General features: G+C 42.1%; 1 protein-coding gene across 1 annotated transcript in view; it reads right to left on the bottom strand.

Annotated features, from left to right (window-relative positions):
- The window catches only part of PLEKHH2 (pleckstrin homology, MyTH4 and FERM domain containing H2), a 111,198-nt gene that overhangs the window by 32,378 nt on the left and 61,065 nt on the right, over window positions 1–17,755 (bottom strand). Inside the window, exons 16-19 of the mRNA XM_002709902.5 lie at window positions 15,724–15,804; window positions 8,377–8,556; window positions 4,227–4,335; window positions 2,439–2,551 (exon numbers count right to left, since the gene is read on the bottom strand). Coding sequence (XP_002709948.1) covers window positions 2,439–2,551; window positions 4,227–4,335; window positions 8,377–8,556; window positions 15,724–15,804 — 483 coding nt within the window. The remainder of the gene's footprint in view (window positions 1–2,438; window positions 2,552–4,226; window positions 4,336–8,376; window positions 8,557–15,723; window positions 15,805–17,755) is intronic.

The raw sequence follows: 17,755 nt of genomic DNA on the forward strand, positions 1-17,755 counted from the left end.
ATATCTCCCTCTCTGTTTTTCAAATAAAATGATAAAAAATAAATATTTAAAGTTGATTAACTCATCCAGATTTTTGTCTTTGGGTACTGTGTATTCCACATGATTTTTTAATAGAAAATTTTAAATATGTACAAAAGTAGAGACTAGGGGCTAGTGTCACGGCGTAGCAGGTAAAGCAGCCGCCTGTGACACTGGCATCCCATATCAGTGCTGGTTTGAGTTTCAGCTGCTCCACTTCCAATCCTGGAAAATGGAAGTGGAAGTCCTTGGGCTCCTGCCACCCACATGGGAGAAGTGGAAGAAGCTCCTGGCTCCTGGCTTTAGACTAGCCTAGCTCTGGCTGTTGTGGCCATTTGGGGAGTGAACCAGAGGATGGAAGATCTCTTTCTGTCTCTCCCTCTCTCTCTCTGTAACTCTGACCTTCAAACAAACAAATAAATCTTAAAAAAAAAAAAGTAGAGAGTCTAGTATAATGATCATGTATATACAGATGCATTTCCCAATCAATAATTATTAGCATTTTGTCAAATTTGTTTCTTTCACTACCACCCACTTGCCCTACTTTTGTCTCTTGGAGTATTTTAATGTATATCAAGTACTTTATCAATAAACACTTCAGCATGGATAACTAATTGATAAAACGTTTTTTATATAAACATCATGTCATTATTTCATCTCCCTAAATGAATAATTCCATATTAACAGATATCTAAAAAATAAATGATTTTTTTGAGATGGGAAGAATGTAGATAAGAAGCAACCTAAAGAAACTGAGGCTCTTAGAGACCAGGGGGAACTATAAGTTCTTGTAGACTACAACCCAGACAACAAGGTGCACGACATTCTGAGATTGGAGGAATGCAGGAGAAAACAAAGGAAAGAATGTTGGAGAAGGGATTTGGGGTCATAGTGTCTAACATGCTCTGAGGGTCTCTGTTGTGAGGGGTGCTACTGAGTAGGGAGCGAGGAGGATGTAGAGGGATCAGGTCCACGGATATACATTGGTTCCAGGCTATACGGGCTGTTTGATGCTGTCTGGCAATGGCCCCCTAGATTAGTGTGGAGCAGACAACACAGCATTGATCTAGGGCTTGGCATAAGAGTGCATGGCTCTGTGGCGCAGCAGGTTAAGGCCCCGGCTGGTGGTGCTGGCATCCCATATGGGCGCCGGTTCAAGTTCTGGCTGCTCCACTTTCGATCCAGCTCTCTATTGTGGCCTGGGAAAGCAGTGTAAAATGGCCCAAGTCCTTGGGCCCCTGTACCCACATGGGAGACCTGGAAGAAGCTCCTGGCTCCTGGCTCCTGGCTTCAGAGCAGCTCAGCTCTGGCTGTTGCGGTTATTTGGGAAGTAAACCTACAGATGGAAGACCTCTCTCTCTCTGGCTCTACCTATCTCTGTAACTCTTTCAAATAAATAAAATAAATCTTAAAAAAAAAAAAAAAAAAAAAAAAGAGTGCATGGAGAGGGAAGAGGAAGATGGGTGGGAGGGCCAGTACAGTGGGAAGAATTACTATGTTCCTAAAGTTATATTTATGAAATGCATGCAAATAAACAAATAATTAATTAATTAAAATAAAAAAAAGTGCATGGAAGTATGGTCCCAAGGAACAATGAGGATTAATGAGTACAGGAATCCAGACTGGATAAGGAAGAAGAAAAGCAAAAGGAAATTATTATGATCTCAGAAAAAGTAAGTGGTACAAAACAAAGGTCTTAGAATTGGCAAAAAATGAAAGAGTAAGAAAATAAGAGAGCTTGTAGGCTGAGATTATGCTTAAAGAAAGAGATATTAGGACTTAAGCTTTCAGAGGTATTGTCCTCGAAAGAATGGTGAGGTCAAGGTATGTACACAGAGAACAGGAAAATGAAATGGACCAGAGGTGAAGCTCACTAGAGTTAAGAAGATCAGGAATCTTAAAGCCATGTTATTGGTGAGTTACATGATAATAAAAGTCATTTGCAAGATTTCAGGTAGAGAGAAAGAGTGTGAATGGGAACCAAAATCCTTAATGGAATTTAAGGTGTCATCACAAGGTGACGGATGACGGAGTTGGGAGAATGAAGAGTGGTATAGCTGAATGGTAACTTCAAGTGGTGAGGAATTTCTAATGGTGATTGAGGTAGTAAGTATGAGAGTGGCACTGGAGAGACAGGAGAGAGCTGAAGCTGGTGTGATGTGAAACATCTTCCCATCTGAGAGCTAAAGGGGAAAGCATTCTTCAGCTACCCAGGGTTTCAGATTGCCCAAACCACACATGGCTTATTTCAGTACATCGCAAATCCTCACTCAGAAAACATACCGGATTTATCGAATTTTATTTCAATACATTTCTTAATCAATATCATCATCATCACATATTCAGTGAAACTTTATAGGCCAAAGTATTATTTTTTCTTGTTTTTCAATTGACTATCTAACAACACATAACTACCTCACCTTAAATAATTTAATAGCTTCTGTTTGCAGAGCTTCAGAAGGCAGTGTTGTCAGAGGGGAAATGATTCCTTCTTTGCTGTGACACAAAGTGGGGTGTCTCCATATCTGAGAGGCTAAGCACAAAAGAAGATATGAACAGAAAACTGAACAAATCACTTATTTTGGCATTCCATTAATCCTGTAGAAATGAGCTCCTAACAGCCTGGCTCTCAACGTTTGCGTCACAAAGGTCAGGAGACAACTTTCACAACATCACTTTATTCCAGGTGCCGAGCCACTGGGATTCTCATGTTCTGCTGTGGATCACGTTCACTAAAATGCTGGTACCTAACACACTCGGCTGCAACAAGTCCACAGGACACTGTTGTAGTGTTTAACGTGCTAAAGAGTTGGGTAGGGAGATGAGTGGACATGAGATAAGCTAAAGGAAGGTATACAAGAGAGATCAAAAAAGGAGATCCGAAGTAAAAGAAGAACTTGAAATCATTCCTAAAATTAACAGTTACTAAGTGCTTATGTGGACACTGCAAATGAAATGACATCTCTGTTAGTATGCAATGTATATTATAGGACTCAGACTCTCAGTAGGGAACCCTTAAAAATTAACTCACATGCAAAGCTACAAATGCCCTAAAAGAGTTAAAGGAGCAGCGGGAGGGGACAGGTGTTCTGTCCAGAGTAGATGACCGCATTCCCACACTGGAATGCCTGGGTTCGATACCTGGCTCCAGCTCCTGACTCCAGCTTCCTAGTAATGCAGACCCTGGGAGGTAGTGGTGATGGCTCAGGCAATCAGGTTCCTGCTTCCCATATAGGAGATCTGGATTGAGTACCTAGATTGAGTTCCTGACTCCTGGCTTTGGCCCAGCTGAGTCCTGGCCATTGCAGGCATCTGCAGACTGAACCAGCAAATAGGAGATATCTCTCTCTCTTTCTACCTTTCAAATAAAATAAAATAAAACAAATAGGAATACTATCTTGACTTATATCATTTCTGGGGACAAAGAAAATTTTTTTTTTTTTTTTTTTTTTTTTTTTTTTTTTTTTTTTTTTTTGACAGGCAGAGTGGACAGTGAGAGAGAGAGACAGAGAGAGAAAGGTCTTCCTTTTGCCGCTGGTTCACCCTCCAATGGCCGCCGCTGCAGCCGGCGCACCGCGCTGATCCTGGCAGGAGCCAGGAGCCAGGTGCTTTTTCCTGGTCTCCCATGGGGTGCAGGGCCCAAGCACCTGGGCCATCCTCCACTGCACTCCCTGGCCATAGCAGAGAGCTGGCCTGGAAGAGGGGCAACTGGGACAGAATCCGGCGCCCCAACCGGGACTAGAACCCGGTGTGCCGGCGCCGCAAGGTGGAGGATTAGCCTATTGAGCCACGGCGCCGGCTGGGACAAAGAAAATTTTAAAAAATCAAATGGCAAAGTATGTTGGGATATAATTTTAATATTGATCAAGCACCTTTAATCAAGGCAGATGCTGAGCTGAAGTGGGCTGGCTGGGGAATCTCCCGTGCCTAGGTAGGATTTCGTCCTGTTGGTGCGGACCGTGAAGGAAGGGAGGCATTCTGAACAGAGGGAGCAAGGTGAACAAAGGCAGGAGGGTGTGCCAGGGCACAGCTCACTGGGGGATAACGGTGGTGGCCCTGCAGTGAGAATTCTGGTCACTGCAGGTAAAGCCAGTGACCAGGAGGTACACTATAGGGAAACAGGAACCCACAAAGTGAAAACTCTGTTGGGCTAAGGGGGTTGGGATCCATTTCACAAACCATAAATCCTTCCAGGTGTATGAACTTACAAGGTTCCCCTTCTATATTCAGCAATTTGCAAACAAGTTGTTCAAATTCTGATCCAACGTTCACATTATTCCTTCCAGCTGCTACAGTCAGATGATAAAGCCAAGTATCCTTAAAATCAGAACAAAGGAATAGAAAAGTTACTCAAGATACGGATTTGATTAATTAAGGAAAAACTGTATAAGTAATAGAAAATATGTGAGTCTGAGAGAAAACTACTTATTTTAATTTTTAAATAATAACTAAAAGCCATTCAGTCAAAGGTTTCTAAGGCAGGTTCTCTCAAATGGCATTCATATTACTTTTCCCATTGTTCACAATTTTATGATTTACTATACATGTTTCTTAGAAAAGCATGACAAAATAAGCAGAGTAATATGATAAGGGACTGGAATAAATTTAACCAGTCAATGTTCTTTTAAGAAATTCTATCAACTTTAAAATCTCACTCCCAAAGTATAACATACAGAATATTTAGAAAATGTGGAAAATTTAAAGAAGATAATAATACCCAAATTTCCCTGCTTCCCAAAAGTAATTCCTGGCTTTTTATTTTCTATATGAAAATATATATGTAATTAAAATTTCATATATTTGGCATTATTCTAAAAATAGATGAAAATTTCTGGATTTTACTAATACAGAGTAAGTACTACTTTGTTGGTAGAAATTCCTTATAAACAAGTTTTAATGGCTATAGGATATTCTACTATATGGACATACCACATTTATTTAATCAATTTCCTATTGTTGAACAAGTAATGGTTACTAATTTCTCACTGACAAAAATAACATTATCACAGGTGGACACTTAACTTAGGAAGATGAGATTGAGATGCTTGTGTCCCACATCAGAGTCTGAAACACACCTGCAGCTCCTGACCCCAGCTCCCTGCTAATGCAGACCTCAGGAAGCAGCAGTGGTGGCTGAAGTAAGTGGGTTCTTGCCACCCACATGGGAGACCTGGGTTGAGTTCCCAGCTCCTGGCTTTGGCTCATCATGTCCTAGCTGTCATAGGCATTTGAGGAGTAAACCAATGATTGTGAACCGTCTTTCTCTCTGAGTGTCTCTCAAATAAATAAAAATACTGTCACAACTAATATGGGATTAATTAGAGGATACTCACTGTATTTTATGTTTGAAATAGTTCAGAAATGAAATTACTTTCTTAAAAATATTTATTTATTTATCTGAAAGTCAGAGTTACACAGAGAGAGGAAGAGACAGAGAGAGAGAGAGAGTGATCTTTCATCTGCTGGTATACTCCACAGATGGCCACAATGGCTGGGGTTGGGCCCAAGCCGAAGCCAACAGCCAGGAGCTTCTTCCAGGTCTCCCACATGGGTAGTGGGGCCCAAACACTTGGGTCATCTTTCACTGCTTTTCCCAGGCCATTAGCAGGGAGCTGGATCATAAGCAGAGTAGCTGGGATTTGAACCAGAGCCCATATGAGATGCTGGTGTTGCAGGTGGAGGCTTAACCCTCTACACCATGATGCCAGCCCTGAAATCAGTTTTAAAAGAATATTATGTTCAACAAATTTATACATAAATCTTTGGCTGCATTTATGATCGTTTACTTGGGATATATATATTCTTTGGAATAGAATTATGAGTCATTACTGGGAAATGAACACTTTTAGGACTCTTGAAACATACATTCAAAGTGTTTTCCAGAGCACTTATACCACCTTATATTTCTACCAAGGATGAGCGAATTTCCTTTATCAAGTCTTACTAACATTTTTTAATTTAATCTTTGATGAGTTGAGAGACAATACAAGTTTTACCAATGAGACTTAGCATTTCTTTGTTACAAATGAGTCTAATTAAGCATTAATTAACCATTAGTTAGACTATCTGTAATCAAATCTCCTCAGTAAGTTGTTCCCTGGGTACAACTCCCATTTTCCCAGTGAAGACTCAGTTCTTTTCACATCAGGAGGAGGCAGCAGAGGAAGTGCTTGGGAACATGGGTTCCAGAATAAAAGCTATGAGTCTACACACCAGCTCCGCCTCTTGTGAGATGTGTGAACACAGGAATGTGCTTCTGTTTTTCCGTCTGTAAATGGGAGTAAAACCATTTCCCCCAGGGAGTATTCATGAGGAAGAAGAATAAATAGACTGAGCACTTTGCGCCTGATATACATGATTAAACACAAGGATCATTACTAACTGTAATAATTTATAAGTTGTTTGTCTGTTAAAGATATAATATCTATCCAATGAAATTTTGTATTTTGTAGTTTCTAATTATGTTTAGGATTTAATTTTCTATAAAGGAGTATTTCAATATGTTATACTCAAATATACCAATCATTTCCATGTGATTTCTTTCTTTTAAAACATCTTCTATTCTTTTTTTTTTAGATTTATTTATTTATTTGAAAGTCAGAGTTACACACAGAGAGAGACAGAGAGAGAGAGAGAGAGAGAGAGTTATCTTCCATCCACTGGATCGCTTCCCAGATGGCTGCAAAGGCCAGGGCTAGACCAAGACAAAGCCAGAAGCCAGGAGCTTTTTCTGGGTCTCCTACATGCAGATAGGGGTCCAAGTACTCAGGCCATACTACACTACTTGCCCAGGTACATTAGCAGAGAGCTGGATTGGAAGTGGGCAGATGGGACTCGAACCAGAGCCCATATGCTGGTGTCACAGGCAGTGGCTTTACTCACTATGCCACAATACCAGCCCCTATTTATTTATTTTTGTCTTATTTGGAAAACAGAGTGACAGAGAGAGATATACAGTTTTTTTGTAAAGATTTATTTATTTGAAAGTCAGAGTTACACAGAATGAGGAGAGGCAGAGAGAGAGAAAGAGAGAGAGAGAGAGAGAGAGAGGTCTTCCATCTGCTGGCTCACTCCCCAACCAGCCACAATGGCCAGAGCTGCACCGATCTGAAGTCAGGAGCCAGGAGCTTCCTCTGGGTCTCCCACTCAGGTGCAGGAGCCCAAGGACCTGGGCCATCTTCCACTGCCCTCCCAGGCCATAGCAGAGAGCTGGATCGGAAGTGGAGCAGCCAGGTCTTGAACCAGTGCCCATATGGGATGCCGGCGCTTTTGGCCAGGGTGTTAACTCCCTGCGCCACAATGTCAGCTCCAAGATATACAGTTTACCCCAAATGCCTGCAACAGCCAGGGCTGGGCCAAGCCAAAGCTGGGAGCTGCAAACTCCATGTGAGTCTCCCATGCAGGCAGCAGGGATCCAAGTACTTGAACCATGACCTGCTGCCTCCCAGAGTGCACATAACAGGATGTTAGAATCAAGAGCAGAGCTGTGACTCAAACCCATACACTCCAATATGAGATGTGGGCCTCGCAAGTGGCATTTCTTACAATGCCTTCTCTTCCTCAGAAAATACTTCCTACTTATATATCACATAAAGATCTTCTTAAAAAATAATTTCATTGAACTTTTTAGCTCTTTAAAGTCACTTGGAAATTATTTTTCTATGTGTGTGAGATGAAAAATTAATGTCTTCCTAAGTAGCTAATATTCAATACATAATAAACACACAATACTATGTTTGAATAATCTGCTACTCCCCATCAATTTGTGATGCCTCCTTTATCATTTATTACTATACATACTAATTCCAGCCTTGAGACCACTTTCCCAACAGGATTGAAAAGTGACAAGACCCTTTCCCAGGGAGGTGAAGAATCACTGGATGCCAATGCTATGACGCAGCTGGTAAAGCCACTGCCTATGACGCCGAAATTCCATATGGGCTCTAGTTCAAGACCAGGCTGCTTCATTTCCATTCCAGCTCCTTGCTAATGTGCCTGGGAAAGCAGTGTGGAAGACGGCCAAGTTCTAGGACCCCTGCACCCAGCTGGGAGACCTGGAAGAAGCTCCTAACTCCTGGCTTTGGTCTGGCCCAGCCCCAGCTGTTGTGACCATTTGGGGGAGTGAACCAGTGAATGCAACATCTTTCTCTCACTCTGTCTCTTTATCTCTGTGTAACTCTGATTTTCAAATAAATAAATCTTAAAAAAAAAAAAAAGAATCTCTGAAAACAGAGATGAAAGTCTTTAGCAAAATGTTCATCTTCATTTTTATAAAATCAATTCAAAAATGTTCTAGCAATATCTGAGTAATATTAGTCTAAAAAGTCATTCTGAATCAACCAAGAAGTCTGGAAATACCTTTTCATGCTTGGATCCAATTAGGAGGTAAGTGGGACCTTGATCTTTGGGGTGGATTACAATGGTGTGATGTGTGGATAACAGACTGCGCCCACTGGCCTCGTAATCTTCATCAGAATCGCAGGATCTGTCAACCTCTTCCACTTTAGCCTCCCAGAGTTTGATCTGACCTAAAGGAAACTGAAGCAAATGTTAGTAATTATAAGATAGACACTTTATAAATCTTTTCCTATGAACATTTGTAAAGAATTCATTTATTTTACTTATTTAAAAGGCAGAGAGAAAGAGAGAGAGAGATCTCTCATCTGCTGGTTCACTTTCCAAATGCCTACAACTAGGAAGAAGCAAGACTACAGCCAGGGGCCAGGAATCCAATCTGGGTATCCCAAGTGAGTGGCAGGGACCCAGCTACTTAAGGCATCACCTGCTGCCCACAGCGTGCACACTGACAGGAGGCTGGTACGGAGGACAGAGCCTGGACTCTAACCACAGCACTCCAACAGGTCATACAGGCATCCCAAGCAGCAGTTTAACCATTGTGCCAGCTCCTCCCCCTACCAACATTTTTCATGTTCATTTTTATAAAGTATACTTTATTTTAAAAAAATCAATGTTTGGAGGCAATTTGGTTATCCACATTGTTGCAAAAGCAGAAATAACAACTGAAAAAGCCTGATTGTAATGTTAAAGAATAATAGGAACACTGGATTTAACTTCTGAAAAAAAAAAAAAAGCAAGAAGCTACTTCTGTACACTAGGTCAGATTATTCAGCTGAACTAAAATGACCTATTACCCAGTCAAGTATTAGCAGTAATGCAATCAAAATAATCAAATCACTGATCAATTCCATAGGGAAAAAAAGTCAAATGTGGACAAGGGTAGACATAGTCTCAACTTTGTTCAGAGGGAGAAACAACATAATTAGATGGTACAAAGATAAACTATCACTTCAAATTCCAGTAAATGGGTGTTCTGAGGCTATTAACAAGTGTAATGTATCACAAAACAATGTCATGATTTCCTCTATCTTAATTTAAAGGTAGAAAAAACTTCCTAAAGTTAATTTACATCAAATTTTACCTAATCTATTATTGACAATAACAACTGTATCTGCTGTATTGAATATTTAACATATCTCCTCCAAAACTTCTGTTTTAACGAAGCACATTTATTCCAGGAAAATACAGTGTGCCTCAGATTTTTGGCCAGGTTGGCAACTACAGTTCTGAGAAAGTGTTCTATCTCCAAAGACATTTACCCACATACACTTTCTTTTTTTCAAAGATTAATTTATTTATCTAAAAGTCAGAACTAGAGGGGGGGGGCTTCCATCTTCTGGTTCACTCCCCAAATGACCACAACACCTGGGGCTGGGCCAGGCCAATACCAGGAATGTGGGTCTCCCACATGGGTGCAGAGGTCCAAACACTGAGGCATCCTCCATTGCTTTCCCAGGCACATTAGCAGGGAGCTGGATTGGAAGTGGAGCAGCTGGGACTTGAACCGGCACCCAGAGGGGATGCCAGTGGTGTAGGTGGTGGCTTAACCCCCGTGCCACAGCACCAGCCCCACCCTCCTATACTGTCAAGCTCAGTTCCAGGGACCAGGGCTTGGACTCCTTTTCCATCTGTATTCACTTCCTGGGTGATCTCATCTAAGCGCCTGGCTTTCATGCAGCAGGTGTTAGCTATTCTCAGAGTTACAGTTCCAGACTCACTACCTCTACTGAGAGGTCTACTAGGAACTCAAACTTGGCAAGTCTCCTTGACCACCCGCTCCTCCCAGTCTTTCCCATCTCAGTTTGTTGGTGACTTCAGCTTTCCAGCTGTTTAGGTTAAAAACTTTGGCATCATCATGGGTCCTTTTCCTTCTCTCATATCTCACACTTTCTCAGTCAACAAATCTTGTCAGCAACACTTACAGAATATGTCTACAATATTCTCCTTCCCATAAGTCACTGCCACTACTAAACTACACAATCATCTCTTGCCTGTATTGTTCTAAGAGCCTCATAACCAGTCTCTGCCTTATTCTCATCTGTCTATTCATTTTAAAAATTATTTATTATTTATTTTATTGGAGAAGCACAGAGACAGAGACAGAGAGAGATCTTTGATCTGTTAACTCACTTCCTAAATGTCCACAACAGCCAGGGCTAGGTCAGGCCAAAGCCAGGAGCCAAGAACTCCATCCTATGCTCCCTTGTGACAGGGTCCCAAGTACTTGAGCCCTCACCCGCCTCCCAGGGTGTGCATTAGCAGGAAGCCGGGACTCTGGAGAAGAGCTGGGACTTGAACCCAGGCACTCAGATATGGGAAATGGATATCCCAAGTGTCAGCTGCTAAATCAAATGCTCACTTCATCTTCAGTCTATTCTTAAATAGAAACCAGAACATTCTTATTAGACATAGGTAAGATCATGTCCCTGCTCAGCTCTAAACCTACCAATGGCTTTCTCATCTCATTCAGAATAAAACCTAGGGGCAGGGGAGTATTTGGCTTAGCAGTTAAGACACCTGAATTCCATATCAGAGTACCTGGGTCCCATACCCAGTTCCATTCCTGACCAGTGCAGACCCTGGGAGGCAGTGGTGATGGCTCAACTAATTGGATTTTTGTCATCTATGTGACAGACTTGGATTGAATTCCTAGTCCAGGCATTTGAGGAATGCACCAGCAGCTGGGAGCTATCTGTTTCTCTTTCTGCCTCTCAAATAAATACAAAACAGTAAAAAAAAAAAAAAAAAAAAAAAAAAAAAAAAAAAAAAAAAGCTGTCACTGTTAAGGGAAAAAAGCCTGAAGAGTAGCTGAACATGCCGCCATGTCCCATCCCCCCAAAGACATCATTTTAGCATAAGGATTATTTTGAGCTAAAGGCACTGGAAAAACTTTTTAAAAACCAGGTGCAAAAAGGTTATTCTGACCCTCCCCTTTTTCTTTCTAAAGCCAGAGATAAAACCCTACAGGCAAGATGTTCTCCTGTGCCAGAAAGAAAATAAGCTTCCTATCAACAAGGACAGGAAGTTGAGGCCAAGGGAAACTTGTACAAACAAGCCTTGCTAAACTAATCCCTATCTACCTGGTCACTTCACTGCCCAATTAACTACCCTAGCTTAAGTCCCTTTGCCTGGTCACATTTTCACCATTTACTTCTCTTTGCCCAGTCTAGGGTGTAAGTGTTCAACTATGTCTGTCTTCATTTCCTTATGAAGGCTCCTATAGCATGTCAAACATACTAGAGAAGTCTGTATGCTTCTGTCCTGTGACCTCTTTCCTCAGAACTGAATTACAGTGTCAGCTTCTTGGTGAGGTCTTTATAAAATGCAGAATTATCTGTCTGATAGCTAGTTAATACCGAAAATTAATTCACTTAAATGTATTGCCTTTCATGGGAAACATGGATTTTCCCCATTACATTAATAACAATTTCTTAATAAGTGTTACTATGTGCAGAGCAATATGCTGGCACTAAAGGTAGAATATTTACTTCTCAGGGAAAATGCAGAATTAACTGATCTACACTTTTGTAAAAAAAAAAAAGGTGATAAAACAAAAGCAAATGAATAGCAGAAAGGGCACACAAATAAAAAACAAGCTTTTAAAAACATGAGGATGAAGAAAACCAATTCTACTTATGATAATTCATGACAATACTATCCTAAATGTATGCTTTAGGCACAGAACTTAGGGAACCTAGCAAAATCTAAGTTTCATCCCAATATTTAATGATGGTAGTTATTCATTTGACCTAAAGATTCACCATGGCTCTAGAAACAGCAAATATATATAGTCTTTTAATATTTTGATTTAATAAAAAAGATATTGATCCAGTTTAAGAACAAGTTGTTTTGGAAACAAGTATAGCACAAGTAAGTAGGTCTATCCTGATTCACATAGTTTCTCAGTACTTTCTAGTCATTAGAATGAATTTTAGCATTTATCTACACTTCTGATTTGTTTTTTCGTGGCCAATGCTATTCATTTTTACTAAATTATGTTTCAATATTAGTAAATACAGAAAGATATTAAAAAGAAGGAAAAATTCATCAATAATCCTACTGGTTGAGCACCCAATCTGAAAATCTGAAACCCAAAATGCTTTGAAACCTGAAATATTTTCAGTGTTGTATTGACACTCGAAAGTTTTGGATTTTGCAGCATCTCAGATTTCAGATTTTTAATTAGGGATGCTCAACCCGTAAAGGCTATGCAAATATTCAAAAATCTGAATAACTCTAAAATCTGAAACACTTCTGATCCCAAGTATTTCGGATAAGGGATACTGAACTTGTATCACCATAGATAACCATGGAAAATTTGTGTGGTTCTTTTCAATCTTCTGTGCGTACCTTCACATCCATGTGTCAGCCTAAGAGTTATAAACGCATCTCCCAACCACTCTCTTCTAAAGCCTTCTGCAGTTGCAGAAGAGAAGCTGGGAACTATGTTTGCCAGAACTTCCTTCCGTGTACACGGCTCAATTTAGAGTTTGCCTATGGGAAGATCTGCATGAGATCTGGAAGTTATGGGTGAAAGAAAAGTCATGGTCCTCCTCAGACAGTTGCAAAGAGAAGCCTGGGCTGATGCCAGATCCACCGAGGCTTCCCAGGGTCTCTTGAGGACCACCTGCCGTCAGTGTTGATCTTGCTCTCAACTTCCCTAAAAGTTACGTAACTTACAGAACTTTTCCAAAAGCTATCTACGGTCCTAATTCTATAGTAAAACTTTTACACCTGGGTCACGTAGAGTTGCTTCTGTTCTCCCAACTGGTAAATCAGGATTAGACTGAACATACAGTTGTCTACTGTGCTTATTCAGGTTGCATTTGTACATGGATGTTCCCTCACATTTCCTTCCGATGGAGTGTTTGTAATGGCTGCACTATGTTCACTCCCATCCCATCAGCCAATACCGGGAACACTGACATACATTTTAAAATACAGTTGGTCAGACCAGAGAGTGAGAAGGGTCTGTGAAGAGGGAACGGAGAGATACTAACTGACCCACAAGGTGACAGGACCAAGTTCAATCTCATTCACACAGTCATCAGTTACGGGGCTGCCATTCCACTCGGCAGACATCATTGTTTTATGAAAGTACTCACGGCCTGTGCTGGCTCAACTTTTGTAGCTTCAGTAATATGAAAGTAACACAGAGTGCCCATCATGACGGCTGGGCAGACATTTCACTTTGAAAGATATTTCACCTTTTTACTCTGAAAGTGATAATAATTCAAGTTCTTTGGGCTAGGAGATTAGTTTAAAAACAAAAAAGCAGGATCTAAACAGGCAACTGGTTAGAGAGGCTTATGAACTCCTTGGGACAGGACGGGGTTCTTGTTCCTTCCCAGGTTTTCCTTCCTAGCTTGCTATTCCCTTCTCCCAACCTTATCAAGTTTGTCAAAATGTAGGAAATAAGAGAAGAGGATGGGGGGCCAGTGCTGTGGCTCACTTGGTTAATCCTCGCCTGCGGCGCTGGCATCCCATATGGGTGCCGGGTTCTAGTCCCGGTTGCTCCTCTTCCAGGCCAGCTCTCTGCTGTGGCCCGGGGAGGGCAGTGGAGGATGGCCCAAGTCCTTGGGCCCCCGCACCCGCATGGGAGACCAGGAAAAAGCACCTGGCTCATGGTTTCCGTCAGCGCAGCACGTCAGCCGTAGTGGCCATTTGGGGGGGTGGTGTGTGAACCAACAGAAGGAAGAACTTTCTCTCTGTCTCTCTCTCTCTCTGTCTCTCTCTCACTGTCTATAAGTCTACCTGTCAAAAAATTAAAAAAAAAAAAAGAGAAGAGGATGGTGGAATTGGCGATAGAAGAACCTTTTCTTTTCTAGGTCTGAGGAGATGCATTAATTAAAAGTTGTTAAGGATTGTAATTAACGATCAAGACCTCTGTAGGTGATAGGAATGTTATTACCATAGTAATAATTTTTAATATCAAATCCAGCCTTATTCAAGATTCTAAAGTTTTTATCTTGCAACAGAGGAATGAAAGAAAAAACTTTAAACCACAGCAAACAAAAATTACTCTAATTAGCTTATTAAGAATATATACAGTAAGTGTCGAAGAGATTTCACAAATAAGACCAGTGTAAGCAAACAATGAAGGATAGAATTAAAAGGGAGAGTATGATCCTGCAGGAGAAGCAGGACACACAGCAGACTCATAGAATGGCAAATGCCCAAAACAGCACTCCTGCCTCAGAATCAACCCTTGGGACATTCGGATCTGGCTAAAAGGTCCATGAGAGTCTCACAGGCATGGGAAGCCATGACACGGTGGCAAAAAACAATCTAAATGAAAGATCCTGGTGAACAAGACCCCAGCAGAAGGAACAGGCCATCAAGGAGAGAGGCACCTTTCTTTGAAGGGAGGAAGGAACCTCCACTGTGATACGGCCTTAACTAAACAAGTTCAGAGTTGGTGAACTCAAGGGGCTTCCATAGCCTAGACTGTGGGGAGCAACTCGGACTAGACTGTTACTCGAATTAAGACTTATTCTATGCATCTGCTCTCCCACAATATGGCGCCGAGAAGGGAGTAACAACTTCTACGCAGCTGCCTCTCGCCAACTTGAGTGATGACCTGCAGGAGCTGATCCTGCTCCTGATTGGAGGAGAGCAGCGTACTCGGCGTGTGGGTAGCAGAGTTGGGATTGGTGGAAGAGGACTATAAAGGAGGAGAGAGACAACATGCACCAGGAACATCTATATCTAAAGGGAACACCTGAAGGAACACCTGAGCAGCCCCCGAGAGAGCCGGCTGGCGGTGTGCCGCTCCCCCGCGGAAGTGGGGAAAGTGGCAGGGGGAGCCGCCCTTCCACGGAGGTGGAAGGGTCGGTAGCCAACCCGGGAAGGGCCGAGCAGACAAAAGAACAGCACAGGGTCCTGTGTCGTTCCTCTGCGAAGAGGGGGAGCGACACTAGACAGCTCATAGCAAGAGTCTCGGGTGATTGCTGATGTCATAAATAAGCGTGCCAATTGTTAAATCAACAACGGGAGTCACTGAGTACAGGCTCCCCATGTAGGATCTCTGTCCTTAATGTGTTTTACTATGAAACTTAAAAACAACACTACTAGTCGAACAATGCCCTATACCTTGTGCGGTTGTGTGAGTGCAGCCTGTTGAAATCCTTGCTTAGTGTGTACTAAGCTGATCTTCTGTATATGAAGGTGATTGAAAATGAAACTAGATGAAGGGCGGGATGGGAGAGGGAGTGGGAGAGGGGAGGGCCGCGGAAGGGAGGGAGGTTGGGGGGGGGAGCCACAACAATACAAAAGTTGCACTTTGTAAATTCACATTTATTAAATAAAAAAAAAAAGAACTTATGGGGGGGGAGAATATATACATACCTTATCTTCTTGGTTACGAAAATAATACAGTGTCTTTCCTATAAGAGTACACCACACTCTTTTGGAGTAGCCATGTTTTACCTGGAATCACATTTCAACGAGATAAATGTAGCTCAGAACTTTGACCCTTTAAGTAATAGCTTATATACTCTATTTGAATCTCTAAGTATACAGTTTGCCCAGGACATAAGTGATATTCCAACTAGACTGTCCAAATGCTGTGTAAGACTTACCTGTTACAGTAGTAGCACAGCATGCTTTGCTTTGTTGCTCACCAATGAATATTCAATGAGTGATGACTAGGTGTCAAATACAATGCTTAGGACTGAGGAGTCAAAGAAAAAGGTGCTAATTTCACAAGTGTATTTCATAGTCTTCTAACAGCCCAATGGCTCTCTAACAACCTAACGTCAGAAGTCAGGAGATTAAATCCCGAAGAAGTCTAGCAACTTCCCAAATGGAAATGATTCATTCACTCAAAAGTGTTTGATGCCACCTCCAGAAGTAATCATACAAAATAACAAAATAGTGATTAAAATCTAGTACTATATATCAAGTACCTCTATGTCAGGCCCTATGTTAAGTGACTGGGAGAGAATTTGAATCTAGCTCTTGACTTTGAACAGTTAGAGACTGGCCAAGGTCCTGGGGCAACAGATTTGAACCAGATACAGTTTCCTTCTGCAAGGAGTTCACAGCCTTGTAGACAGACGACCAAATTAGTAGTGTGCTACATAACTACATCAAGAACACAAGAGCTTACATTGGTATGCATTCTTGTGGAAGACATTTTACCAAAATATTTATTGGGTATTGTAGATTTATTATCAATTGGTGCTTCATGAGATTCTCCCTGTGCCAGTCTTGCCCAGGTAGAGGCTCTGAAGATCTTCACCAGACAACCCCTCAACATCCTCAAGCCTTGGGAAACACAAAGAAAAGCATCCCTACCAGTGGGTGAGGTTGAAAACAAGTCCTATGACCCCAAACTTAGAACGTGGTATGCCAAGATGAGCTTGCCCTATTTGTTCCCATTCACCTGGCAGCCACCCTGCCATCTTTAGCCTTGAGGCTCTACCGCCTGGCAACCAAGTCTAGCCACAGCCCCAGATTCAGTTGCTATGAAGAGAAAAATGAAGGAGGAGTAGAAAAGAAGTGCTTGGAGAAGGGGGAGCTGGTCAGGAAGGCCTTGCTGACATCAAGTGAGGCCCTGAAGGAGGTGCAGAAGCTGTGTGGTCATCTGGGGGAAGAGCAGGTGCATCTACTGAGCCACGGGCAGACAGAGTCTGAGGAACAGCAGGAAGCCTGAGTTTCTGAGGCTCAGCAAGCGAGGGGAGAGGAGATGGGGGAAAGGATAGGGAGAGGGTGGTTAGGGAGAGGGTGGAGAGGGAGAGGGTAGATAGGGAGAGGGTGGAGAGGGATGCAGATTGGACAGAGGATATTCCAGGCCCTTGTAATAACTCATATTTATTTATGTTTCAAAAAGGTTTACTTATTTTTTTGAAGAGCAGAATGACAAAAAAAGATGAGCACACACACACACACACAGAGGTGGACCTTCTGTCTGCTGGTTCACTCCCCAAATGCCCACTACAGCCAGAGCTGAGCCAGGAGCCAGAAATTCCATCTGAGTTTCCCACATGGGTGGCTGGCAAGAAGCCAAGTACTCAGGTCATCCTCAGCGGCCTCCTAGAGTGTGCACTAGCAGGGCCTTGGGTTTGATGCAGAGAGTTGCCAGGAATCAAACCAGACTCTTATGGGATATAGGCACCCTAAGTGGTAGCTTAATCCACTACACCACAATGCCCGCCCTATGACTTACATTTAAATGGACTATTCTGACAGTAACACATTGAGAAGACTACAAATTATTGTCACAATGGACTTTACAGTAGGCAAGTCACTAAAGAAGAAACGGTCTGGACTTTGAGGTCTCATGGACGAAGGCTTGAATTCCATAGAAGATGTCCCGAGGCAACTGACTGAGCCTTTGTCCCCTCATCAGTAACATTGCTGTACACCCCACGGGGCT

This window comes from Oryctolagus cuniculus, chromosome 2 (assembly GCF_964237555.1).
Source record: "Oryctolagus cuniculus chromosome 2, mOryCun1.1, whole genome shotgun sequence".
NCBI lineage: Eukaryota > Metazoa > Chordata > Mammalia > Lagomorpha > Leporidae > Oryctolagus > Oryctolagus cuniculus.